This window comes from Rhizophagus irregularis, chromosome 28, assembly GCF_026210795.1.
Source record: "Rhizophagus irregularis chromosome 28, complete sequence".
Taxonomy (NCBI): Eukaryota; Fungi; Glomeromycota; class Glomeromycetes; order Glomerales; family Glomeraceae; genus Rhizophagus; species Rhizophagus irregularis.
Window position 1 is genome coordinate 2453041 of NC_089456.1, and position 27796 is coordinate 2480836.

At 25.7% G+C, this 27796-nt stretch overlaps 4 protein-coding genes across 4 annotated transcripts; 2 read left to right on the forward strand and 2 right to left on the reverse strand.

The window, feature by feature from the left end:
• Window positions 1–3289: 3289 nt before the first annotated feature.
• OCT59_019173 (uncharacterized protein) lies at window positions 3290–4837 on the reverse strand. Its single transcript, XM_025314709.2, has one exon. The coding sequence runs from the start codon at window positions 4807–4809 to the stop codon at window positions 3526–3528; it is 1284 nt and encodes a 427-aa protein (XP_025184525.2). The 5' UTR covers window positions 4810–4837; the 3' UTR covers window positions 3290–3525.
• A 9540-nt stretch (window positions 4838–14377) lies between these two features.
• On the forward strand, window positions 14378–18005 carry OCT59_019174 (uncharacterized protein; the record flags this gene model as incomplete). The annotated part of the gene is made up of 4 exons (XM_066135846.1): window positions 14378–14590; window positions 14670–14733; window positions 14819–14991; window positions 15078–18005. The coding sequence occupies 4 exons, from the start codon at window positions 14378–14380 to the stop codon at window positions 18003–18005; spliced, it is 3378 nt and encodes a 1125-aa protein (XP_066005098.1).
• Window positions 18006–19967: 1962 nt separating this feature from the next.
• On the reverse strand, window positions 19968–22111 carry OCT59_019175 (uncharacterized protein; the record flags this gene model as incomplete). The annotated part of the gene is made up of 3 exons (XM_066135847.1): window positions 19968–19995; window positions 20076–20424; window positions 20530–22111. The coding sequence occupies 3 exons, from the start codon at window positions 22109–22111 to the stop codon at window positions 19968–19970; spliced, it is 1959 nt and encodes a 652-aa protein (XP_066005099.1).
• A 234-nt stretch (window positions 22112–22345) lies between these two features.
• OCT59_019176 (uncharacterized protein) lies at window positions 22346–27570 on the forward strand (the record flags this gene model as incomplete). The annotated part of the gene is made up of 4 exons (XM_025333997.2): window positions 22346–22543; window positions 22640–22703; window positions 22788–22960; window positions 23038–27570. 4 exons carry the CDS (start codon window positions 22346–22348, stop codon window positions 27568–27570), a joined length of 4968 nt encoding a protein of 1655 aa, XP_025184520.2.
• Window positions 27571–27796: the final 226 nt, after the last annotated feature.

A 27796-nucleotide genomic window follows, 5' to 3' on the forward strand; every position in this document is an offset into this window, starting at 1 on the left:
TTTGATAATCACCTTGAACGTTCCGATTATTATTCTTCCATCCATAAGTGCGATAAAATGTATACAATTGATATCAGCTCTAGCGAAAACCATGCTAACTACTTTAGAAAATTTGTAAAACAAAATTATGAAAATGTGATTCCCGTTCACGTCTGGGAGACGGCAAGGCAAAACTAGTGTATGGGAGTGACGATAAGGAAGAAGTATCAATTACCGGGTTTAAGTGGCAAATGATGTGGGGCTAAGCTTAAAAAAGAATATATTATAAAAGATATGTACTTGATTGCTACATTGCTAACAGAAATATGAACGTATTTATGAAAAATAGATAATAACAATAAATAATAAAAATACGAGTCATAATTGTTAAAATATACAAACAATTATAATTAAATTATTAAACAATAATATGTAAAGATTTGGGTTATGCATTAAATTTCTTTATAGATATTTACATTGATAATATATTACAATAATAAATTACGAGATCGAGTTGTTACATGTTATACATGCGAAAAATACAGATACATGACGTCTACGCTAATATACATGCGAACGCTTTACGGCCGATTATTTTTTCTTGATTATTTCTTCTACACGACGCTTCTTAGTTGCGGGTTCCTCACTACCTACTATTCTATCCTTTAATAAACCTACTATGACCTCTAAAAGAATCGCCTATGTCAGCTATATTCGTCGTGGACATATGGACATATTCTGAGGTCGTAGTCTTAAAAACGATACAATTTGGCGTGTTTACGTGGTTTTTCACAATATTATTTACCTACGTAAAAGGACTGAGAGTGTCATGGAAGATCAAATGATTCGTTTCATATCATTAGAGGATGGGTTTACTAATGCTGAAATTCAACCACAAAGTCCCTACGATCCGCTGCTAACCTTAAAAAAGATCCCAAAAAAAATTGCAGAAGGCTTTTGATGATAATGAGCTGGGGCAATCTTTCCGAGAAATGCATTATAATCTGATCGGCATGAGCACCGGTTATAAGAGAACAAGACAAGTTTACTGAAGTTCCTGCTATTATACAATATGATCGCCAAAAAGGTATTTTTCGCCGTGGATGTGACGAATTCTCTGATAAGATTCGTGAGTACCCGGTAGATGTTGTCGCAACTCCCTGTGGTTTAGGTGTGAATAGTTACTGTCAAGTTTATCAATAAAATGATATGTTAGGGTCAAGTATAAGAATAAATTTGTTTGCCCACATTTAGGTTTAAATTTTTAACTCGTGTACATCAGACTAATAAAAATTGACACGTTACTGGCACGCACGTGATATATAAGACCAATCAGCAGTAAAATATAATTGGAAACTTTTTTTTAAAAAAAGTTTAATATTGAACTTTTCGTGTCTTTAGATACAAAAATATTTAAATTTTTTTTAAAAGTTATAGAAAAGCAATTAACAAATTCTTTAAATCGGAAGTTTTTCAGATATTCTATTTTTAACGTAATAATACCAACAAATCGCAATCATGTTTGATTTTGATGGACTGATATTTTTTTTTTCGTTATAAATGGATAAATATTAAATATATTTGCAATCATAGATTTAATATTAATATTTTAACGAGTTTTTGACGTCATTATGGTATACTTTTTATATACTATTTTTTAAACTATCATCATGATCTCTGAACTGAACGCAATAATTATTTATAAATCATTATATGAAAAAGAAAACATTAAAAAAATTCATTAAAATAACAATTTTCATGAAATGAATTAAAATATATTCTTTTTATTAGAAAATTTTGAACAAAAAGATTGAATAATCATGGTATATAAAGTTGATCGCTATTTAATTTTGCAAAATGATGGAATTGGTGTAAGGACTGTAATCCAATTTGAAAACAATTGAAAGTTTGGGGAAAATCTAATCCAAACCTAATTTATAACAATTTGTATTTTGAATTTGTAATAAATCACATTTTGTTCTAATTTCTTTTTGGATAATTTCCCAATTGTTTGATTTTCAATTGTCTGTAATCCAATAAAACTTGATTGGACGTTTATCAAAAATATGTATTATGCTGATCACCTTAGAAATTTTTGGCAATTACAGATCAATTAGTTGATATTTCTTATTTTTATTTCGCCCTGTTTGTTATAAACTTATAAACAATGAAGGATTCAAGATATTTTTATGCTAATGACTAAAATAAATGATTCCTAATAGTTTATAGTACTAATAATATTTATTTAATTTCATGTAATATATCCATATACGGTAAATCCATATACGGTAAAAATAATTTTACTTAGTTAAAAAAAAATAAATCATAAATAATTGGAAATGGAAATTAAGTCCAATAATCTAATTAATTTTGGAAATGAACCATTATTAGTCCATTTTAGTCAAAATCTATCATTAACTATTTGAAGCTATTATCACTATATTTATTATTATCATTATTTATTAATTTTATTTATAACCAATAGTTATAAACGCTATCTTTTACTAATATTGTTTATAAACTACAGATTGTTGATAGACTATTATACGAGTCAGTCCTATTTGATATGAGAGTGACCCTAATTTAATTATCTATTTTCTAATTATCTATTTTTTTCTAATTATCTATTTTCGTATTATCTCTTTTGAAAGACCATTAATAATTAATCTTGACGAAGACGAATTTTTGATAATTTTATTAAAAATAAAAATAAAAAATATCGAGCTAACGATTTAAAATAATCGCTTTATATTTTTTGTTTGTCCTAGGTTTAGGTAATTGTGTGACTGTGTAAGAAAATATTATCGTTCAAACAACTTTTGCGATGAATATTGATCTACGGTACATCGATATTGTAATACAATAGTACATGCATATATAAAATTTTTAAGTTGATATTATATTTTACTGGTAATCCATTATATTAATCAGGTTTAATATAATTAAAGTAAATATAAATTAAACGTATATTACGGTAAATATATAAGTTCGATTTTTCGGTTCGTACGAATGACGTCACTAGACTTTTAAAAATACTGTTATAAAATTTAAATTTTTGACGTGCTCTAATACTGATCTAATACTGTTTTAATATCAATATTATCAATAGTATTCTCAAAATTTTATCATAAAGTTCAATCAAAATGTCAATTTTTTCTTGAAAATATAATTATCGAAGTTTAAAAATTTGCTATTGGTACACTTTGAAAAGTGATCATATGAAACGTAAATACTGCGGCTTACAATAAAAATATCAGATGATGATCATCATCAAAAATAAAAAAATAACAATATGAACGCCACACTAATAATATATTGACTAAGCGTATTCGGCTTATCCCTTTTTATTGTAAATTTATTAAATTGTATAAATAAGGTTAAATCTTTATGTCATTAATATTTCTTAATTAGTTTTTCTATAAAAGCAATATTTGCTTAAATAAAGTAAAACTATTTTTCTTATTTACTTAAAATAATTATTAAATTATCGTTATTGTCTATATATATTATCTTAATTTATATTATGTATATTTTTAAATACTTTAATTACATAGATTCCAAAAAGTTCAAATTTTTATGATAAACATGAACCTCATTATTATTATCGTTATTGTAATTTCGATTTCGTAATTTTGATGTAAAATCTATATATCGTTTGTTTAATATTTCAATAGATGAAAATTCACTTGGACCAAGTTCACAAGAATTAAAATCTGTCGCATATTTTAATATTGCTTCAATAATTTTCGATGTAAAATAATCCAAAGTTATCTTACGTAAATTTCTATTGGCTGTTTTAATAATTCCGACTAAAAATTTATCTAATAAATAATATTTTTTAAAATTAAACGTAAATCTTCTTAATAAAGGGAATGATGTTGATAATGATAATAATCCCTTATTATCTAATCCAGTACAATGATTTAATCCTAGAATTTCTAATTTACTACATGATTTTAATATTTTTAATGCCTTATTACTTATAATATTAAAATTACAATTTTTAATTGAAAGATATTCGAGTGATTCTTTATGATTTTCAAGTGCTTCTAATATAGGTACGAATATATCATCCTCAGAAAATTCGATAATTAAAACGATCAACTTCTTTTGTTCTCTAATTAAAGAAGCCAATGAACGAGATGATTCCATGTTTTCACAATTAATTTTAATTAATGTGATATTTTTACAAATTTTTAATAAACCGATTTGAAATTTTGTAAAATTTAATTTACTGGTAATATGAATACCATATAATTCTTTTAAATTTTTATTTGCTCCAGGTAAATAGGGAATATTATTAATCTCTTCTTCTATAATATCAAGTTCTTTCGTTTGAATTCCATAATGAAATCTTCTTATAGTTTTAATTGATTCGCTTTTATTTATTATATTTAATAATAATTGTTGAAATATTAATCGAATTTTTTTTATATTTAAATCATAATTATTATCAACTTTTATATCAAAATTTTCATTTTCATATTCTAATAATAAATAATCTTTTATTCCTTTATAAATATAATCATAAGGAATATTACGAATAAAATATGCGTAATCAAATATTGTACCAGATTTTGATGTTGTTAAATCTATTCCATTATCAATTAATAATTTTCTTGATTCATTATTTAAAGTTGATAAAAGTGTACGAATAATTTTATAATGATTAAATCGATGTCCTTTTACGAAAGGATTTTCCCATAATATTGATATGATAATATTACACCATTCCCTATTAACCATTAAAGCAGGATATCCATCTTTAGTATAATCTTTTAAAAGTTCTCTAAAGATTTGGAATTTTATTTCTGTTAATAATTTATTCATATTTGTGATATTTTGGTTATTTTAATAAGAGGATTTAATATTTCAGATTGTTTTTTTTTTTGAATTTTTTTTTTCTAATACCGCCAAATACAGTCTTGTGGGCTTGTGAACTTTATATATGGCTTTCTGTGGCTTTATGTAGTACAAATGGCCTTGACTTTTATGTATAGATTTTTCTGTGGCTAATATCTTAAATGCAGTGTAAATGTTGTTATTTTATATATGGTTTATTCTGTGACTGTGGCTGATAATATTAAATGTAGTACAATGGAATATATACATTACTTATGACCGAAACAAAAAATTAAACATTTCTATAGAGAACGATTTCGGATATTTCGTTCAATAAAAAATTTTTTGGGAATATTTTCGGTTAATAAATATTTTAAAATTTTTCAAAATTGGGTTCATTTTCTTCATTTTCATATTAACTACCAATTTAGGGGTAAAAACAAATACCCATTTTGTTTAATTAAAATAGTCCCATTCATTATTATTATACTATTACCCCCGTTAATAATATAATATTATTCATTTCTTTTCTTTTCTTTATAATTAACAATTAAAAATTTTTAATACATTCTGTTCTATAAAAATATCATTTTTTTTCATTTGCGAATATTAAAAATTATACGAATAAAGAAAACAAAATATGACGATTTTCAATAATTATTGTTCATCCCAAAAGGTTAAAATAATCAAAAACATATGATATTGTAGATCAAATATGTTCATCAGACTACGCTTTATTTGAATACTTTATTATTAATAGAAAAGTGACACGTTAAAAAAAAAACGGATGTACTTTTTACCTTCATATAAGAATTAAGAATTAAGAATTAAAAATTATATAACTGCTAAGAAAAGTGGGGTGATACTTTTGTACGGACTTTTAATATAACACGCAATTTATTTCATTCCGACCATTCCGACCACGGGATACGGGATGTTTGTTTACTTTGAAGATCTCGGATTATCTGTAGCACCTTTTGTTTAATGCTTTTTATATTTTGTATGAGGATTAATAAAAAGGTATCGGAAAAGTTTCTATCGGAATTCGGAATTTTGATCAATTTATATAATGTAATTTAATGTGCATATTTTTTAAATAATTTTTTTTATTAAATCTTTGTAATAATCATTTCATAATTAAATTTTTACGGAGTATTCAACCTCATACATTACGTAATTATTTTTTTTTTTATGTATAGTAGAATGGTTAAATTTTACAAAATTAGTATTCAAAATAAATACAAAGTATTTGATTATTAAAAAATATAAAGAATATAAAGAATACTCTGGGTGTTTCTGTGCCTTCTAACGTAATACATTGCTAAATTTTTACATAATCCAGAAAATGTAACCGAAAGATCGCCCGTCTCAACTGCATACACAACATTTCTGTAACTCTAACGTGGACGCCACACGTGCATTTTTAGTTATAACTAACTATTTTTCATTTTTAAGATTTTTTTTTTTTAAGTTCATTGATAAAAAATAATGAACAAATTTGAGAAACATATGAATTATTATTGAATATACTGGAATTATTGTAATTATTGAATATATGGTAAATGAAAAAAAAATAAACTTAATGCTGTTGGTAGTGTACGAGTATTATAAGAAAATAGTTATACTGTTGAAAAAAGAAAAAAAAAAGTTGATTGAGATAATCTTTTAAAGGGTAAATAAAAGATGGACGAAGAGTGTTTCTTTTTTTTTTAAAAAAAAGAAAAATATTTTTAATATTATTAATTTTTTTTTTAGGTTAAAATTAATATCGTCAAGTAAGATTTTAATGATAATGTAAATACGACTTCATGGAATAACTAAAACTTTATTCAAGTAAATATCAAAAAATATATTTTTTTTTCTAAATTATGTTTTCTTAAAAAGGGAAAGAAATATTAAAAAGATTTTTATTTTGTTGTAGGTAATTATTATTTATTGGTGCTATAATACGCAAGATAAGAGTGCGTAAATATTTAACTTTAACCCGTCGAAGTGCAATGAAAGATGTGTGGTACGTTACCTTCATTGAATTGACGAGATAAATATAGATTGGAATACTAAATTATCAAGTGTAATAGAATGTTTTACATGATCATGACTGAGATTTACGTTCTAGAAACATATTTAATAACATCAAGGTTTAATTAAATTAGTTGATTCGAATAAAGTAAGCGTATTTAAGATTCTTTAAGTTCTTTTTTTTTGCACTACCAAACTCTTCTGAATTAACATATAACTTCATCAACTTCATCAACTTCATCAGTTTTCATTAGCTTCATCAACTTCGACAGCTTCATCAGCTTCATCGGCTCCAATTTTTTCAATTTATTCAACTTCATCAGAGAAATAAAAATATCCATCTTGAAAAATATATTCTTAAGAAGGAAAGTGAGCGTTGGCGCGTTATTTTTGAATATCTTTGAGGGTTATAGCGAAGCATTGTAGAGAATGCTCCGGAAGATTACCATAAATCTTTACACGAGTGAGTAAAAAATTTTTTATTGATTATAATATATGGAAATTTATTTTTTTATTAATTTAGGAAGATGGTGCGGATAATATTAATTTTCAAGAGAATGATTTCATCGTAAATTTGAAATCTTTCAATGAGAATGACTTATCACAAATTTTACATCACAAATTTTACCACAAATATCATCGGTAGAAAGTTCTCGTGAAATCATTATTTTGCGAAAATTTGCAAGCGCTAGCAATTCTTCTAATAACAATTCGACATCAGAAATCCGGATCAAGTGTAAATAAGATGTTATTACAAGTAATTTTTAAAGGATTGAACGCTACTTATTCACGAGATTTTCACGAGATTTTCTTCATTCTTTACTTTTATGATGATGCGATATCAAAATATCTAGTGTTTCTTATCTAGTGATGCAGTTATAGTGTTGGTAATTATGGGATTTAAATCTTTGGTATCAAATTGTAGAAACTGTGATTATCATGACGCGGAAAAAGTTTATGGATGTGTAAGTAATAATTATATATCAACTCCAAGCTACATATTTTTCACTTCTTCAATAATTGATGTAACATTAAATTCTATCACTTAATATTTATATTTATTATTTAGGGATTTTTATTAGTTTGAATTTGGTACTATTGCAGTATTAATAAATCATTAAGTGTTATGAAAAGACCAAATTGGTCAAAGTGTATGGGAAAATTTCTTTGCAATTTGTTAAATTTGTTATGAAATAGTATTGAAATTAAAAAAAATATGTTCAAATTATTTATAATTGGTACGGTACAACATTATTATTGTTGAAGAATTCATATTAAAATAGATTATTTAATTGACTTTCTGTTATTATTAGTTCAGAGCGTGGCGAAGGACTGTATATGTTTTAGATGAGGTGGTACAAAAATTTCCCGTTGTCCGTATATAATTTGGTTCTTCATATGTTACAAATGTGCTATGTATGCGATCTGTTATATTTTTAGCTTTTCGATCAATAAATATTTTTTGTTCCATTTTTTATATTTTTAAATCCTTAATGTGCATAAAGTTTTTTAACCCACCTATATAGATAGAGTTTTATTATTTTCGTAAAATTTTATAGCAAATATGAAAAAAATAAATTTTTTTTTGTACAAATTACGACAAATGCGAAATAAATAAATTAAGTTACTCGAAAAAATATGATTATTTTCCTTTTTATTTGATGTTCGCTATTAAAATACATCAAAATTTAAAATATTTTATTTTTTTTTATTAAAGAAACGATATTTTTGTAATGAATTTTATAGTATTTTCTCAATTTGATTAATGATTTTTAAAAGTAAATAACAAATAGAGACTAAATTATTTGAATTGAATTTCCTTTCATCTACTGATCCAAGAAATATAAAAATGCCACCATAAAATGTGCCTCAATGGGAGAACTAAATTTTATCACAGGATCTTAAAATATCAAAAATTCAACCCTTACCTTTTTAAGGATAAAAATAATAGATAACTAGAATTTACTAATCAACAACAGTTGCAACAGCAACAAAAGTGATGTTTGCAATATCTGACTTCTTCAATATTCCTTATATCCAAGCACTTCTCATCATATCTATAATAACACTTGCATGATTACATCATTCGTCAATCGTATGGAAAGATGTTGACGAATGATGTTAATAAGTTAGCTACGGAGCATTAGCGGTGGTGTATTGTCATTGAGTGAAGGGAGAATCACTTATTTTTTTATCTGATAATAAAATTTCGCTTTTTTTATTGTCAAAATTGGTGCATTGCGAAATTATCTAATCTGCATTAAAATTCATAGAATAATCCCTGGTCCACTAAGTGTCACTCATGATCACCATACTAATTTTTAAAAATTGCGAGTTTATAAATGACCAGGAATCTTCGTTTACTTATTTCCCGGCCTCATATAGATAGCCGGGAAATTACTAATTTAGTTTAAAATAGTTAATATTTAGTGAGTGACACGCTCCAGGGGATTACCCATTTATTTCATGGGAAGCTAAGGGGAACATTATGGTTTTTTCCCTTCAGGAAAAAACCCTATTATTCCAACTCACCATGAAATAAATAATACAAATTTTAATAATTTTTATATTATCCTATACTTTAGTCCTTAATTAAAATTGTACTATAAATATGACTAAAAAATTCGTTAAAACCAGTGTTGGAATTATTCTTTAAAGCAAAAAAAAAAAAGAACGCGAAACCTTTGTAAAAAAAACTTGAATATAAAATGTGCAAATGTCAAGCTACAAGGATATTTAACTGATATACACCGCAGCACTATATTTTTGTTATGTATTCTGTAATGATTCCAAGGAGTGTTATGTAGTTACATGCTAGCAGCAGTAAAGTTGAAGTTTTTGTAAATTTTTATATTATATAACTACACGTTCAAAAATTTTTAATTTCTTTGGTCGCTGACTTTTCTAGCTTTATCAGCTATTTCATTGCATACGCCTCAACTTCAAATTTTATTTATTATTACATACAAAGGCTCACTTATTCTTTCACAATCTACGCTCATTACACTTTATAGATTTAATCGTATTCCACCTATCGATAAGCTTTTGATTTTTTTTGGTACAAATTTCTTAATGTATAAAAGTTTCTTAGCGCAATGTCGGTAGTTTATAATCTTAATCACGATTTCACATTAAATTTGGAGATTTTTTCTATGATAATGACTATTTCTCACATTTTAGACTGTCATTATATGTTTAACCATGAATTATAAAAATTTCGAATACATGAAAAGCGTTCAATGTAAATTGATGATGTGCTTATTCATATTTAAATTTATTAATGACTTTGTAGCAATAATCAATTGTAATTTATCTATAACTGAATTAAAAATTATAGATCGTCATCTCTTTTTCCTACAATTAAAAATCCTATTTTATCTGTGAAATTTTCACAATTTCCTGAATAATAATGATCAAATGACTATATCTTCATTATTATAATTATTGATGTTCTATGTTTATAATGCCCATTATTATATTTATCAAAACATAGATCCTTGCAATATCGATGTCCTTCAAAAGATGACGATGATACTTCTTTTAAAAAAAGTGATATTGAGGGTGTTTCATTCATTCTTTTTTTTTCTTCTGGCTATTAGATTATAACTCTCTCTTTCAGATTTATTTGCATCATTTCAAATACTTGCGTCACAAGGTAGAATTGTTTGTTTCGCAACATCAACCAGCCCGTGTTTACGAAAAATAATAAAACAGTTCATTGACCTTTATGTCCAAAATCGTGAATTGAGTAGAGGCAAGGAAACAAGAGATTTCTGTCTAGTATTAATATCGCTTTCCCTTTCTCTTCTATCAAAAATAAATGAAATGTTAATATAAATTTATCAATAATTCTTATTAAGAATAATCATAAATTTACTTTTTGTTAGTTGGTAAACTATTTATTTCTCTAAAAATATAAATTATTATTTTAATTGGTTCAAAATATTTATTATATATTTTACAATATTTGCGGATTTAATTTCATTTTTATAAATAAGAAAATCATCAATGTCAATTTTTCACTGCTATTTATGATAACTGATATTCTTTTACATTTTTTATATCATTGAGATTGAACTGAAGGTCCAAAAATGATGTTTGTTGTTAAACAATAGCATCTAACATAAATATTTAACAATTTTATTGGCACCTTGATGTTCTTGAATCACATACGCCACAATAAGAGCTATCATGCCACCTTAGTAAGTAAAGAATTGAAATTTGCTTCTTAACCAAGGTTGATTGAGGAAATTATATAACAATCTGAGCATAATTTAAATTACCTCATAATCAATCTATCTGTTTCTTGACTGTTACGTGAAATCAGGTGATAGTCTGATGGATGATGATTAAACAATAGGAAGGATTAAATATTGTTTAGGAAGGAGTTTTTATTTTTATTAATTTAATTATTTGTATTAATAAGTTAGAAGGACCCAGAAATATATATAGGTCAGGTGATGAAAAGATTTTTTACTATGAGCTGTACGCATTTTTCAGGGCCGGAATTATGATAATGTCAGTCGGTTACTATAATAGGAAATAAATTCTGACTGGAATTATCAAAAATTATCTAAAAAAGGAATGATTTTCATGATTTTTATAGTTCAAAATACGCAAACTCAAACCTGACCCTTTTATATATATTTCTGGGTCCTAAGTTAGATATATATTTTCTTTTTCGTTCATTCCGAATGACTTCCGATTGTTGTATAAGCCTTAGATTCCCAAACTATGTTGGATGAATTTAAGTAAAATGTCGAAGAATCACCTTATCACCATCTAGATCTCTATCGATCTTAGATGAATTATAGATGATTTTTTTTACATATGTACTTGTAACGATAGAAAAGGAGAGTGTCTTGTAATTAATTAATAAAACCGATATTTACCGATTGTTCTCAAAATTTCCTTTATACACCATTCGTATATCACTTGAATTTCCATCTCAAATTTATCTTTTTCTGAACATCCCTGTATTATTACCGATTTATGTATATTTTCGTTGGGAATTGCTCGCTACAGACGTGCCGAGAGAGACAGTATCGACAGACAATTTCAAGAACCTTTATTCAACTCATTAATTTATCCCTCTATAACTTCTCGTTTATCATCCGTTCCGGTGGTAACACTATCAACATCTTATTGTATATGTTGTGATTGTAGATATTTGGAATATCTACTTAAAATATAAATTCTCCACCGCATTCTTGAGTACTTTGTGTACGATAGTAACTTACATTTATTGTTTAAAAGTAATAATGGACACTAAATATAATAAAATTTGATAATTCAATAACTGAATATCTCACAAGTTTCAAGCTAAAAAAAAATTTACTATCACATGAGTTAATAGGTCTACTCAACCTCTAAATACAAAAAATGTTTACTGAAAATTAATGTTTATTCTTTAATGTGATTTCGAAAAATTTTTCGTCTAATTTTTTTTATTTGCGGTCAACTGTAAAAAACTATTAATAATTTTATCTGCATATCAATCAAAATTCTATAAAATTCTGTAAATTATGCAAAACTTATTTCCATTTTACAGTGTTTTATTGTCTCTATTTCAGCTATTAAAATGACTTAAAATACCCATCAGAAAAATTAGAAAATAATAGAACTCATTTAGGAAACATTATTTATTTTAGAATTCTTTTAAATAGATATTTATTATAAATACATTAACAAATGTTGATTAATTGTAATCTCTATACGAAATGTAAAGATTACAAATTTAAGACCTAATAAGCATCTTGGATTCTAATTTCTTTACAAAATTTATTAAATTTGCTACATATTCTGTATATACGGATAATGAGATATTTTAACTTTTATGGATAATTAAAATTAGTTTTAATACTTTTTCCTATAATAATATTTTTAAACAATAAGTTAAATATTAACGACTTAACGTAAACATTAAACAAAATATATATAAAATAAAATAATCTCGAGCCAGATAAATATTTACTACTATTGTCATGATCAATATTTCTTTTTATTAGAGAGGTTAAAGATGTTGCACTAGGAGTCTAGGACTTAATTTTTGTGATTATTAACTAATAATCAAAAAATAAATAACGAATTGTGCCATACAATTTTTTTATTGTTATTTTGAATACCTTTTAGTGTCTATATCAAACTCTAATTCTGAAGTGGTATAATTAAAACTTGTGTTTTGTGATAACAAAATAAACGAACAAATTAATAAAATTCAAATAATTAGATGTGTCATTTAAAACTATTTGAAATACCTTTTAGTGTTTATATCAAACTCCAATTCTTTTGAGATATACCTAAAATCTAAAAAGTATAACATATAAATTATGTATATGATTTTTTAAATTACAATTAACTTTTTTCAGAATACCTTTTTTGGACGAAAATTTAGAAATTAAATCACTTAATGGTCTACTTATATAAATGGCTTTTGAATGATGTTTTACAGAAAATTTTGGCCCAATCTTTGATTTTATCAATTCCATTCTTTTTTCTGCAGCTTGATCAAATATTTAATATCACTTATAGAAGGTCTTTTTTTGGGATCAGGATCCCAGCAACTTTTCATTAAATTAGTATAACATTTATAACATTCTGGTGTATCTTCTGTAATTTCAGGTCGTAATTTTATAAATCAAATTGAAATCATGCTCGACATTAGCAAATGGTTGACAACCTGTTGTAAGTAACCACATAATCATACCAAAACTATAAATTTCAGATTCTTTTGAAAATACAGAACTATTAAATATTTCTGGTGCGATATAAGGTATTACTCCATATATTTCATTATTTGATAATGTATCATTTGCTTATCGTGATAATCCTAGATCTCCAATTTTCCATTGATAATTTTTACTACTATGTAAATCAAACAATATGTTTCCACTATGGAAGTCGATGTATAAAAACTGCTTTGTGAATCATTTCAAGTCTAAAAAAAAGAAAAGAATTAATTTCTGAAATTTGCCATAAAATAGGCGATTTTTGTTTATTCCATGTAATGTTTATAATATTCTCCTGCATATATTTATGTAAATCTCCTCCTAACGCATATTTCATAACTAATATATAATCTTCTAATACAGGGTCTTTTTTAACGCCATAAATTTCAATGATACGATCTTTATTATATTTAAAACAATGTATAGTTGATTTCAACTATTTAAACATAGATTAAATTAAACTAAAATTAAATTTATTTTAAAGAAATTATACAAGAAAATATTTACCTCATCTAGGAAATATTTGCTAACGTCTTTAGAATTTTCAAAATGACAGTTACATTTTTACTTGGCCAAGTTGCTTTATGTATAATGTTATGTACTCCTTGTGCTATTTCTTTCATTCTACGGCTAGAGTTTCGAATTGATTTATATTTGCCTCAATGTTTGAACTTCTGCATAACATTACCGTTACGCAAACTTTTTTGTATTTGCGTTACCTTCGGAAAATTTATTTTCCGGTCTCTCATAAATTCGGAAATTTAATAAAATTGATCGGCAATAACACTTAACACTTTAATTAAAAAAAAATGGAAAAAATTTTCTTGAAGGAATGGATTGACGAACGGATTAACTGTAGGGATATCAATTATTTTGATTATGATGAATTTAATAACTTAGAAACTTTATATCGAACTTCTGTGAAAAGAGCGAATTGGGAAAATCGAAAAATTACCGTAGTATTAAAAGTTTTGAATAATTCAATTATTACCGATAATGACCTTAACGAATTTATTAATAAGGTATTATTCATATATTTATATTCTTTCTATAGTAAATAATTTTAAAAACTTATGTAAATATTTGTTACATAAATTATAGTTAAAGGCTCTTCGTATGGTTTATTTTCACTCAAATATCAATCGTTTTTTTGGGATAACGAAAGGTCTGTAGCGATATATTTCTCTGATTACTAGGAACGTGTTAAAAAGCATGATACTAATCATTTGTCTTTTTTCTTTAAATAATAGACTCCAATGAAAATTATTTTTCTGTATTTGAATATGCTAACAAAGGTAGTTTGAGAAGTTATTTAAAAAACAAATTTAATGAATTGCAATGGAACGACAAAGTTCGTATGGCTCTAGATATTTCTCACGGATTAATGTGTTTACATTCAAAAAAAATAGTTCACAGCGACTTGGTAAATAGAAGATTTCAATTGATTGTTTTTTTTAACGTCAAAATTTAATATTAATAATTATTTTATTATCTTAATTTATTGTAAAGCATGCATGTAATATACTAGTTCATAACGGTAGATTAGCAATTGCAGGGTTTGGATCATTCGAACAAGCGACAAAAGCTAAATCAGAATTTAAGAATATGGTTTATATCGAACCACAGTACTTACGTAATTCAATTTATAAACGAGATATGAGATCTGATATTTATAGCTTGGGTGTTCTTTTATGGGAATTGACAAGTGGACGTCCTCCTTTTTCTAATTACTTACACGACTTAGCTCAAATAAAAAAACAACTTTTAAATGGATTAAGGGAAGATCAAATTGAAAGTACTCCTTTGGAATACGTACAACTTTACCAAAAGTGTTGGCATGATGATCCGAATGTGAGGCCTGAAATTAATGAAATTTTTAAAATTCTATCTCAATTATTATCACAATTTGATGTTAATGAAAAACATGCTCGATTAACCTATGATAAAAGTATTTCTGATGATAATAGTTATATGGAATTAGATTATAAAGAAATGCCTGGTCAATCATCATGTACTGCGAAAATTGTTGCGGAAATATTTGGAAGCTTATTGAACGAACAACAAATAATTAAACGATTTAAATTGAATCATGGATTAATTCTAACTAGGGATAATATAAGACCAAGTAAACAAGCTATTATTGCTGAAAATGGTGAGTTGAAAATTGATTTATACGAAGGACAGCCTTTAGTATACACATATATTAATTCTGAAGATAATAACGATAAGCCATTAGATATATGCATCATTTTTCCGGTTGCCGAAATGATTTATAATGGAAATTTGTTAGATTCTTATTCTAATTGTATGGATGTTGATGAAGTATTACATGAATTGTATGGTCATTTTACTGCAAGAAAATTTTTAGTCGGTAGTCGATTATTTATAAAAGATTTTAATTTAGCTACTATAACTCAAATTGATATTTTGAAATTTTATTTATATTATGTGTATCATTTGACTAAATGTTCTACGGAAATTCAATTCGGTGATTTATTCACCTTAAATCTTTTACCGAAAATTGTAACATTGGATGGAGAAGAATTGGATAGTCATGAAAAACTTACCAGATGGATGGATAATTTACATCAAAAGAAGATGATTGATATAATTTCTTACGATAATCTCACCCCTTTACAACTCAATACGCCATCAATGGATGACCTTGAAAATTTCAATGAAAAACAACCTGGAATCATCGATTTTAAAGAAAAGTTAAATTTAAAAGAATGGGTTGGTGATGCAATGCATAACAATTTAGTTGGTTGGATAAAAGACTTTCAACTTTTTCAAGGATTATTAGTTAATAAGAATTATAAAATAGTAAATAGTAAGAAAATTGTTTGTAATTTTATCAAAATCCCTGAAATCAATTTAATTGATGAATTTTATTTGGATGTAATTAAGCCAATAACTAAATTAGAACAAAGATTAGTATCACATGATATTTTTTCAATTAAAGATTTGAGCTCTTTTCCATTTATTAGAAGTCAATCAAGTAATATTAAAGGCTATGAAGGTTATAATCATATTCTAGTCAAATATAAGAAATATGAAATTCTCTTGAATACGGATTATGTAAAACCTACAAAAGAATTCGAACAAGTTATAGAAGAAGCACTTAATAGTATGAGACCCTTAAAAGCTTTACAAGATATATTTAATGAATATGGTCATTTATTTCCACAAAGAATTGTATTAGGAAAGTGCTTAAAAAATGTTGTACCGAATCCCTCTTCTTCTAATGCGTTTGGTATTGCTATTAATGATGTTAATGAAATACTAAATTTATTAAATGATTTAAATATTTCGTCCCTTTTAACACAAAAGGGGAAAATTATTGAAAAAAAAGATTTACATAACTGGATTCAGAATACTGATAACCATTTGGAAATTATTGAATTTGATAATAACATTCCTCTTTATAATATTCTTAAAGTAGAACAGCGAGAAAAAATAGATGATATATTAAGAAATAACTCTAGCCTTATAATGACAGGAATTACCGATTTGAAAGATTTAAATAATAATAATGTCAAGCATTATAAACGTATAAATTTAAATACATCATTGGAAAGTGATGACTATGAAGTATTTGGATCAATTATTTCGGAAAATAATTCAAAATTGGAAGAATTTTATGTTAATTTTGCATTGTTTGACTTCAATGGATTTTATGCAATAATAAAAAAATCAAAAGAAACAAATATTGATGTAGAAAACTGTAATATTTTTTGGATGATTATTGGAAACCCTTCAAAATTATCAGTTTTTAGTCCAAAAAATAGAAGAAATATTATAGTTAAATATTGTAAAAGATCAATCACATTACAACCTAAACAATTAAATTATCATGTTGAAATCCCCTTTCCATTATTGCAAGATGAATTCATTTTTTTTAATACAACTTCTAAAGGGTTTGAACTTAGAAGTACCGTTAAGTTAATTAGATGGAACCATAACTCTATTGATATTAATTTTGATCCTCAACTTAATAATGAAAGTAATTCTTTAGCAAATACTGAAATATCAAATAATATAGACATAAATATTTGTATTATATCTTCATATTCTGTAAATTTAAAGATTGATAATAGAAAAGAGGAATATCCTTTAAATCGAATTGGGGATGTTCTAATTGCTCCTGTAGTATCATCATTTCAAGAATTACATATTCAAAATCAAGATGAAACTCCTTCAGGAAAAGATAAGTATTCAAACATGGTAACTAGAAAAAGAAATATGAGGCATATGAGAAATATACAAAAACTATATGTTCAAGATCAAGATGAAGCTCCTTTAAGACAAAGTAAATATTCAAGCATGGTAACCGTAAGAAGAAATAAGAGAAATTTAATACACGCCATAACCCATCCAACCTATCCAATTATTGGTAATTTTGTGGACCAACTTCGTAATGGGAGTCCCTTTCTTTAGTGTATAGTTATATATGTTATGTATATTGAGTGTATATTTATTAAAATAAGAACCTACAAAGATCGAAATTTTTATTTATTCTGTTTTATTTATTTTATTTGGTCTTGAAAATCTTTACAACCTTAGATAGATTTACTACTAATTGGTAAAATTTCAAGCGATTAAATATATTAAGATATGCTTTATATTTAAATTTTACGTTCAATAAAGCAAATTTATTAAAGTTTAACCAATAATGAATAATCAGCGTGAAAAATAAATTAATTAATTGTTAAATGGGAGAGCATAGTAAACATGTAGTGTATTCATACCCTACATACATAGGTATCCATACACTACATGTTATCGTAACACCCAGTTTTATCGCTTTGTCAAAATTTCTTGTACCAATACCTTCGTTAAAACAAACCACTCCACTACGGTATGCTGGATAACATTATATTCATATTTGTTTCAGTACCTTTCCAATTCCAGCTAATATCGTACATCAAAATAAAAAATAGCTACAATACTTCCCGGCGATATTTATTCGTACCTCCACTTTTGTTATTCGTACCCCTGCAATAAAATAGTCATTTGATTGGACATTTAAATTTTACTGCGCCATTCGGAAAAAATATTTTAGCAAAATGAAAAATTAAAAAAAATAATGCAAATAAATTACTCCTATGAAAATTTATATTAATGGAATCAAACATTGATTTTTATTTTGTAAGTGGTTACATTTTTATGAGTGGATGCATCATTTATATTCTTTAAAAAGACAGGATATTATTCACTTTAATTTCTATTTAGTTGACAAGAACGAGAATTACAGTACTCTTTTGTCCACAAACTCAAATCCAGAAGGATCTCCTTGTTAAATTAAAAGGGACAGTCAATTAATCTTGTGCCTTTATGTCTTTTACGTGTTTCTTCAGTGAGACCCAAAGAGTTATTGTAAATCACAACGTAAGGTCGTAAGGTAATGTTTTCAGTTCACCATGACGATCCTTATGAGTTCTCTTTTTTCTAATGCATAACCTTGAGAATTTGGTGGAAGCATCTTAATAATTAAAGATAACAATTTTTTTTAAAAAAAATTGTTAAGACAAAGCACAATAAGATTGTAAAAAAAATCTAGATTTATTGTGGCTTTGGTCTCATAATATAAAGTTATGAGATATTTCGTATATTTTTTCCGAATGGCGCAGTAAAATTTATTAAACAATAAATGTCCAATCACATGACTATTTTATTGCGGGGTACGAAAAACAAAAGTGGGGTACGAATAACTATCGCCTACTTCCCGAGTAATAATAATTTAAGATACTAGCATCAAAAGCGTACTCAAGTGGAACTTTATTCGTGTAACAGGAATTAACGTAAATTTCCAAAGTAGTGCCATAATTCGCCGCACCGCTTTTGAGAAATTTGATCATATTTCCAATTTACATAATAACTTTCTAACAGCGATTTTTCTACACTTGACCCATTTTGACGCCTTTTTCATAACTCTTATATGGTCATTATACTGTAAATTGTACAGTACTATATCAAATTACCTAAATAACATAAAGTGGTAGAATTTAATTGTACCAATCTTGAGAATTTAAAATATATATGTAATTATGTATGTACTGTATATGTATAAGCTGTTGGGATAATTGGATTTTGTTCTTTGTTTTCCAATTGCTTTTTAAAATTTATAAATTTTTTTTGTGCTTTAGTGAATAAATATAAATTTTGTGGCAAAAGTAAAATAAAATATAAAAGAACTTCTTTATTGCGTTAATATAAAATTTAATTACAAATCAACTTAAACTCAAGAAAATAAAATTATTATGCCTAATAGACGTCATATGAAAAATTTACTCAGTAAATAAATATAGGTAATATATAAGAAAAAAGAAGAAATTGAAAAAATAGCTCAAAAAGGAGACAAAAATTTCGATATGAAATGAGGGTTTAAAATAAGCAAGTTCAAGACGAACTCATTTCAATGTTATCACTAATAAAAGGAGATTATTTATTTGAATTCAGTATGATTATAACTTTGAAACAAATTAATTAGATAATGAATCAAATTACCTTATAGAGTATACCTTACATTCAATATTATTTTGTTTTGCTGATACTTTTGATTTTTTACTCTTACAAATAAAACAAGTTTTATTATTTTTACTGCAATTGCAATCAATATATTCTATGCTAATTTGCTTGCTTCTCTGATTCAAGAAAATTGGATTATAATTATCATCTTTTGATAGATATAAACTAATAAATCTTGGATTTGGCTCTTTAAAATCAACAAATGGATTTGGATTTTTCCATCTGTTAAATTCAAAAAGAAATGATTCATAGGAATTATTAGGAGTAGTATTACTTGAAATAACGATTGTACAAAATGTAAATTTAGGTAAATTAACATAATATTTGCCTTTTAGACAATAAGAAAATGTATCTGTTCTAAATTTATTATTTGAATTAGTATTGCAAAAATTATGTCCAATAATAAGTGAATTATTTGAGGAATCCAAATTACTTAATATAGGAATTCCCAAGAAAAATTTATTTTTTGTTATTAAATCACATTCAAATTGTAATTTCATGCTATTAAAGAAACATGGACTTTCTGGAGCATAGTAGACTTCTTTATTTAAGCGAACAATTGTATCTGAAAGAATGTGGTTAAAATTTATATCATATCCAATAATCATTATATTAATTTTCAGTTGATATTTACATCGTTGAAATTTTTCTTGAATACCATGAATTATAATACTTGGTTTTGCTTTCAGTTCTCTGAAGATTTGACAGTTGAAGAAGACTTTTTTAGAATTATCATTGGCATTAACAACTGCAGCAAAGATATCACAATCAGCTTCTTCATTTAAAATAATATCTAAGATATTTTCTGGTATATTTTTTAATTCAAAATCTTCATGCCTTCCAAGTTCATATAAACCATAGTTATAAGTTTCAGTACTTGTATAAAGAATTTTCTTTCCGATAGATTTAAAGGATGCTCTACGTAAATCATCTGATAAAAGCTGAAAAATACTTACAGGATTTTTCAATTCTATGCACTCACACTTTTGATAATCATTTAAAGATTTAATCCAAGATTTTTCATCAAAATTTTCACCGTCAGGATATGTCCCTCCAAGTAATCTCATACGACTAAAACTATAAAAATTTGATTTATTATTTGAATCACTAAAATCGCCACCTATTCTACAATTCAAAGGCCCAACACTAGCCCCTGAATCACTGAAACTACCAGCACTACTTAAAAATTTACTACTTGCATTTATAGAACCTTCACCGGAATAGCCTGCAGAACTTTCTAAAGATATTTCGAAATCTTTATAATAAACCCTTCCTCCCAAAATGATTTCAGTTGGAATGAATTGACCATACTCCTTAGTAATTTTCCTAAATTTTCTAGGATCTTTGGATTTTATAGCATCATTGATGTCATTTTCAAAGTCTTCAGTTAATACTAAATTTTTTTTATTAAATTTCAGCAATAACTTGCCAAGTTCCGTATATTGATATTTTAGTTTAATTTCATTATTAAAATTTTCATCTCTCAATCCTTTTATTGATATTCCTAAATTTACAAAACTCATTATATTAGCATCATCTCCTTCAGTAAACAAATTAGTTTTCCTCATCCAATCTTCTTTCGATTTAAATTTGAGTTCTCCTTTTTTATATCCTTTAGTAGTATCAATTTCAGTTAATTCACAATCTTTCATTATAAATGCTCTATTATCAGCTTTCTTTATTCCATCAAAACTCATGGTACACCCATAATCTAGTTTACATTTTTCATTTAAAATTTTCCAACTCGGTCTTGAATTTTTTATTAAATATAAATAATTACATGAATTAGCATTATCTATAATTTCTTTTAAAAGTAATTTTTCTTCATATTCATGTAATATTTCAGAAAATTCATTTTCAGATTTTTCAGATTTTTTTGAGAACAATAACGTATCATTAATGATATTATACTTTTCAAGCTCTTTACGAATGTTGGACAAATCATCTGTTAAACTTAAACGATATAGTTTAGGGGTTTGTTCGTCTATAGTTTTAATAAATACAATGGAAGACATTAAGACGTTTTAAGAATGAATCAACTATTCATCCATGTTATACAAAAAAGCACAAATCCTTATATATCCGTTAAGAACTTAATTTCTGGTGATCGTAACGTTACATCAATGTTACATTAATTACGTTACATCAATTACGTACGTATTGTACTATATATAGATTAAAAAAAAAAATAGTGTAACTCACGATCGGCAAATAGTCTTTTATATTTTTTTATGTTTATAAAAAAAAACATGAAGCAGTGGATTGACCAAAGAGTAAACGATGGATGTATTAATTATTTTGTTTATGATGAATTTAATAATCTAGAAACTTTATGTCAAACTGTGAAAAAAGCTAATTGGGAAGATCGAAACATTACCGTTGCGTTGAAATTTTTGAATAACTTCAATATTCCTGCTGATAGCGATCTTAAAGAATTTATTATTAAGGTATGAATAAAGTTTTATTTTTTTTTTTTTGTTTATTTTTAAAAAAAAGTGCAAATAAGTTTAAAAGCTTACAAATACATTATATTTACTATATAGTTAAAAGCTCTTCGTATAATTTACTTTAACCAAAACATTAATCGTTTTTATGGAATAACGAAAGGTTTACAAAACCCATTTCTTTATATTACTAATGGCGTGTTAAAAATTGCAAATTTAAATCAAAATTTCATTATTTAATTAATAGACTCCGATGGAAATTATTTTTCGATATTGGAATACGCTAACGAAGGGAACCTGAGAGATTATTTAAAAAATAAATTTAGTAAATTACAATGGGACGATAAAGTTCATATGGCTTTAGATATTACCGGAGGATTAATGTGTTTACATTCCAAGAAAATTATTCATGGAGATTTGGTAATTTAGGATTTTAATTTGTCGTTATTTTCTGTATCACCATTTAAATATTAATTATTATTTTACTTATTATTAAGTATGCACATAATATTTTAGTTCATCATGGTGCATTAAAAATTGCAGGATTCGGATTATTCAAGCAACTGGAATCTACATTAGCATCTGAAAATTTAGTTTATGTTGAACCACATTACCTTCGTGATAAAAGTTATAAGCGAGATATGAAATCTGATATTTATAGTTTGGGTATTCTTTTATGGGAATTGTCAAGTGGTCGTCCTCCTTTTTCTAACTATGTACATGATTTAGCTCAATTAGGGAACAAAGTTTTAGTTGGATTAAGAGAAGATCAGATTGAAAATACACCTTTGGGATACGTGCAGCTTTACCAAAAGTGTTGGCAAGATGATCCAAATATAAGACCTACAATTAATGAAGTTTATAATATTTTATCTCACTTAAAATCACAAATCAACAAAACCAAAAATGAGCATCATATGGACTTAGAATATAAAGAAATGTCTATTGCAGAAATATTTGGAAGTTCATTAAATAAACAACAAATAATTGAACAATTTAGGATAAATCATGGATTAATTTTAACTGGTGAAAGTATACGACCAAGTAAACAAGCTATTATTTCTGAAAATGGTGAATTAAAAATGAATGTATACGAGGGGCAACCTATAGTATATACGTATATTAATTATGAATGTGATAATGATGAGTCATCAGATATATGTATCAATTTTCCAATTGCTGAAATTATTTACAACGGAAATTTGCAAGAATCTTTTTCAAAATATATGGATATCGACGATGAACTATATGAATTGTATGGTCATTTTCTTGCAAGTAAATTTTTAGTCGGTAATCAATTGTTTATCCAAGACTTTAATTTAGCTAATTCAACGCAGAGGAATATATTAAAATTTTATTTATTCCATGTATATAATTTGGCTAAATGTTCTGCGAAAATTCAGATGAATAGTATATTTACTTTGAATCTTTTACCAAAAATAGTAACATTGGATGGGAAAGAATTAGATACTCATGAAAAATTTGTTAAATGGATGAATGAATTGCATCAAAAGAAATCTTTATATTTATCTTCTTATGATGATCTTATTCCTATTTCTCAATTAAGATCGTCATCAATAGATGAATCTGATGAATCTGAAATTTTTAACGAAAAACAACCCGGAGTGGCTGATTTTAAAGAAAAGTTAAGTTTAGAAGAATGGCTTGGAAATGCGATTCATAATAATCTAATGAGTTGGGCCAGAGATTTTCAACTTTTTCAAGGATTAAAAATTAATAATAATTATAAAATAGAAAATAGCAAGAAAAATGCCTTTGACTTTATCAAAATTCCTAAAGTCAATTTACAGCATAAATATTGTTTGAAAATAATTAATCCACAAACAAAGTTGGGAGAAAAATTAATATCAAATAATATCTTTACGTATAAAAGTACCACACCTTTTTCATTTATTAAAAGTAATGATGAAAATTGTGGAGAATATAATCATGCTCTAATTAAGTGTGAACAATATGAAATTCTCTTAAATAAGAATCATATAAAACCTACAAAAAAATTTGAAGAAGCCGTAGCAAAAGCACTTAATAGTATTAACCCGGTAAAAGATTTACAAAACATATTTAATGAATATGGTCATTTATTTTCACGAAGAATTGTCTTAGGAAGGTCTCTTAAAAATATTTTTCCGAATATTTCATCATCTAATACGTTTAATGATTCTAATGGCATTAATGAAATATTTGAATCATTAAATAAATTAGATATTTCATATTTTTTAACACAAAAGGGGAAAATTATCGAAAAAAATGATTTATTCCATTGGATTCAAACCACAAATAATCACTTGGAGATTATTGAACTTGACGATATTATTCATCTCTACAAAATTCTTAAAGCGGAGCAACAAAAACAAATAGATGATATATTGAATAACAATTTTAGAATTATATTGACAGGAATTACTGATTTGAAAGATTTAAATAGTAAAAACGTTGAGCATTACAAACGTATTAATTTAGAATCGTCATTGGGAAATGAAGATTATAAAGTATTTGGATCAATTATTTCCGAAAACAATTTAAAATTAGAAGAATTTTATGTTGATTTTGGATTATATGACTTTAATGGATTTTGCGCAATAATAAAAAAAATAAAAGAAACGAGTATTGATGTAACGAAATGTAATGTTTTCTGGATGATTATTGGAAATCCTTTAAAATTATCAGCTCTTAGCCCACATAATCGAGATGTTTTAGTTAAATGTTTTAAAGGATCAATATCATTACAACCTAATCAATTAAATTATCATATTAAAGTTCCTTTTCCATTACTGCAAAGAGATACTATTTTTTTTAATGCACCTTCTAAAGAATTTGGACATGGAACTATCGAATTAATTAATTGGACATATGATTCTATTGATATTAAGTTTATATTATTTAACAATAGTTATGACCAACCTAATATAAATAATATAGACTTAAATATTTGCATTCTATCTTCATATTTTGAAAATTTAAATATTGATAACAGAAAAGAGGAATGTTCTTTAAACCTAATCGGAGTTATTTTAACCGAAAGTCTTTTTACCCAGCAAAAAGAAGAATCAGATGTTAATTATATATTTATTAAAACAATAGGAAAACCAACTCCTAAACTAGATCGTTTAAATCTAACAGATAATTTATCTAATATTCGTTTAGAACTTATAAAGCGTAATATCATCGATGAAACACTAGCATTTTCTAAAAAAACTCCTGAAAATGAATTTGCTGAAATAGAACGTGAGAATGAAGAAATATTTTTCCTAAAAAATATTATAGATGATGTTAATTCATGCTATTTTTTATATTTAATAAAAAATTCAAGACCGAGTTGGAAAATTTTAAATGAAAAATGTAAATTAGATTATGGGTGTACCATGAGTTTTGATGGAATAAAGAAAGCTGATAAGAGAGCATTTATAATGAAAGATTGTGAATTAACTGAAATCAAAACTGGAGGATATGAAAGAGATAAACTTGAGTTTGAATCAAAAGAAGATTGGATGAAGAAAACAAATTTATTTATTGAAGGAGATTGCGATGACGTTAATATATTGAATTTTGTAAAATTAGGATTATCATCAATAAAAGGATTGAAAGATGAAAATTTTGATAACGAAGTTAAGTCAACTTATCAATATACGGAACTTGCCAAAGTGTCGTTGAGAGTTAGTAAAAAAAATTTAGTATTAACTGAAGACTTTGAAAATGACATCAATGATGCTATAGAATCCAAAGATCCTAGAAAATTTAGGAAAATTACTAAGAGATATGGTCAATTTATTCCAACTGAAATTATTTTGGGAGGAAGAGTTTATACTAAAGATACCAAAATATCGTTAGAAAGTTCTGCAGATAATTCTATAGAAGGCTCTGTAAACACAAGCGTCGGTCCATTAAATCTTAGAAGTGGATACAACTATAATAATTCATGTAAAAAGTCAAAATTTTATAGCTCTAATCGCATGAAAATACTTGGGGGAAGGCATCCTAATGATGAAAACTTTGATGAAAAAACTTGGATTGAATCATTAGAAGATTATCAAATCTGGGATTGTATAGAATATAAAGATCCCATCAGTATTTTTCAATTTTTGCCTGATGATTTGCGTAAAAAAACCATTGAATCTATTGGGAAAAGAATTCTTTATACGAGTACTGAGGATTATGATTATGAGTTATATGAACTTGGAAGACATGGAATTTTCGAATTAAAAAATTTGCCAAATTTGCCAGATAATATCTTTAATGAAGAAGCTGATAGTGATGTTTTTGCAACAGTTGTTGATACTGGCGAGGATTCAAATAATGTTTTTTTTAACTGTCAAATTCTCAAAAAACAAAAAGCGAGACCCAGTATTATAATTCATGGTATTATTCAAGAAAAATTTAAACAACTTAAATATCAATTGAAAATTAAAATAATGATTATTGGATTTGATATATATTTTAATCACATCCTTTCTGATACAAGTGTTTTCTTATATAAAGATGAATATAAAACAAAAAGTTCATGTTTGTTTGACAGTATGAACTACAAACTTGAATATGAATTAATAACAGGAAATATCCCTTTCTTAGGAATTCCTATATTAAATAGATTGGATTCTTCGAATAATTCCATTATTATTGGACATAATTTTTGCAATATTCAATCTAATAATAAATTTAGAATAGACACATTTTCTTATTGTGTAAAAAACAAACGTTATGTTAATTTACCTGATTTTTCTTTTTGCATACTTATTATTTCTAATAATACTACTCAATCATTTCCTTTTGAATTTGGCTGGTGGAACAAACCATATATTAATTTTAATGAACCTAATCCAAGATACGTTAGTTTATATTTAACAAAAGATATTAATTATAGCCCAATTTTTTTGAATCAAAAGAGCAAGCAAATTACTATAGAATATGTTAAATGTGATTGCGACAATACTTGTTCTATTTGTAAGAATAAAACATTAAAAATAACGGCCTACCAAAATGATGCTGAATGTAAAGTATATTCTATAAGTTAAATTCAATTTATCATTTAACTAATTTAATTTGTTTTGAATATTATAAATACACTAAAATAAGATAATTTTCTATTATTAGTGATAACATTGTGATAATTTGAATGATATGAACAATATATATATAATTTAGTATTATTATTTTATTATTATATACTGTGTATTTTTATATTTATCAATAAAAAGAACATTTTTTGTAATTATAATGGGGTTTATTTTCTGCGCACCC

What these genes read in the sequence shown, in the direction of transcription:
- OCT59_019173 (XM_025314709.2), bottom strand. Translation starts at nt 4,809, where the DNA reads ATGAATAAATTATTAACAGAAATAAAATTCCAAATCTTTAGAGAACTT.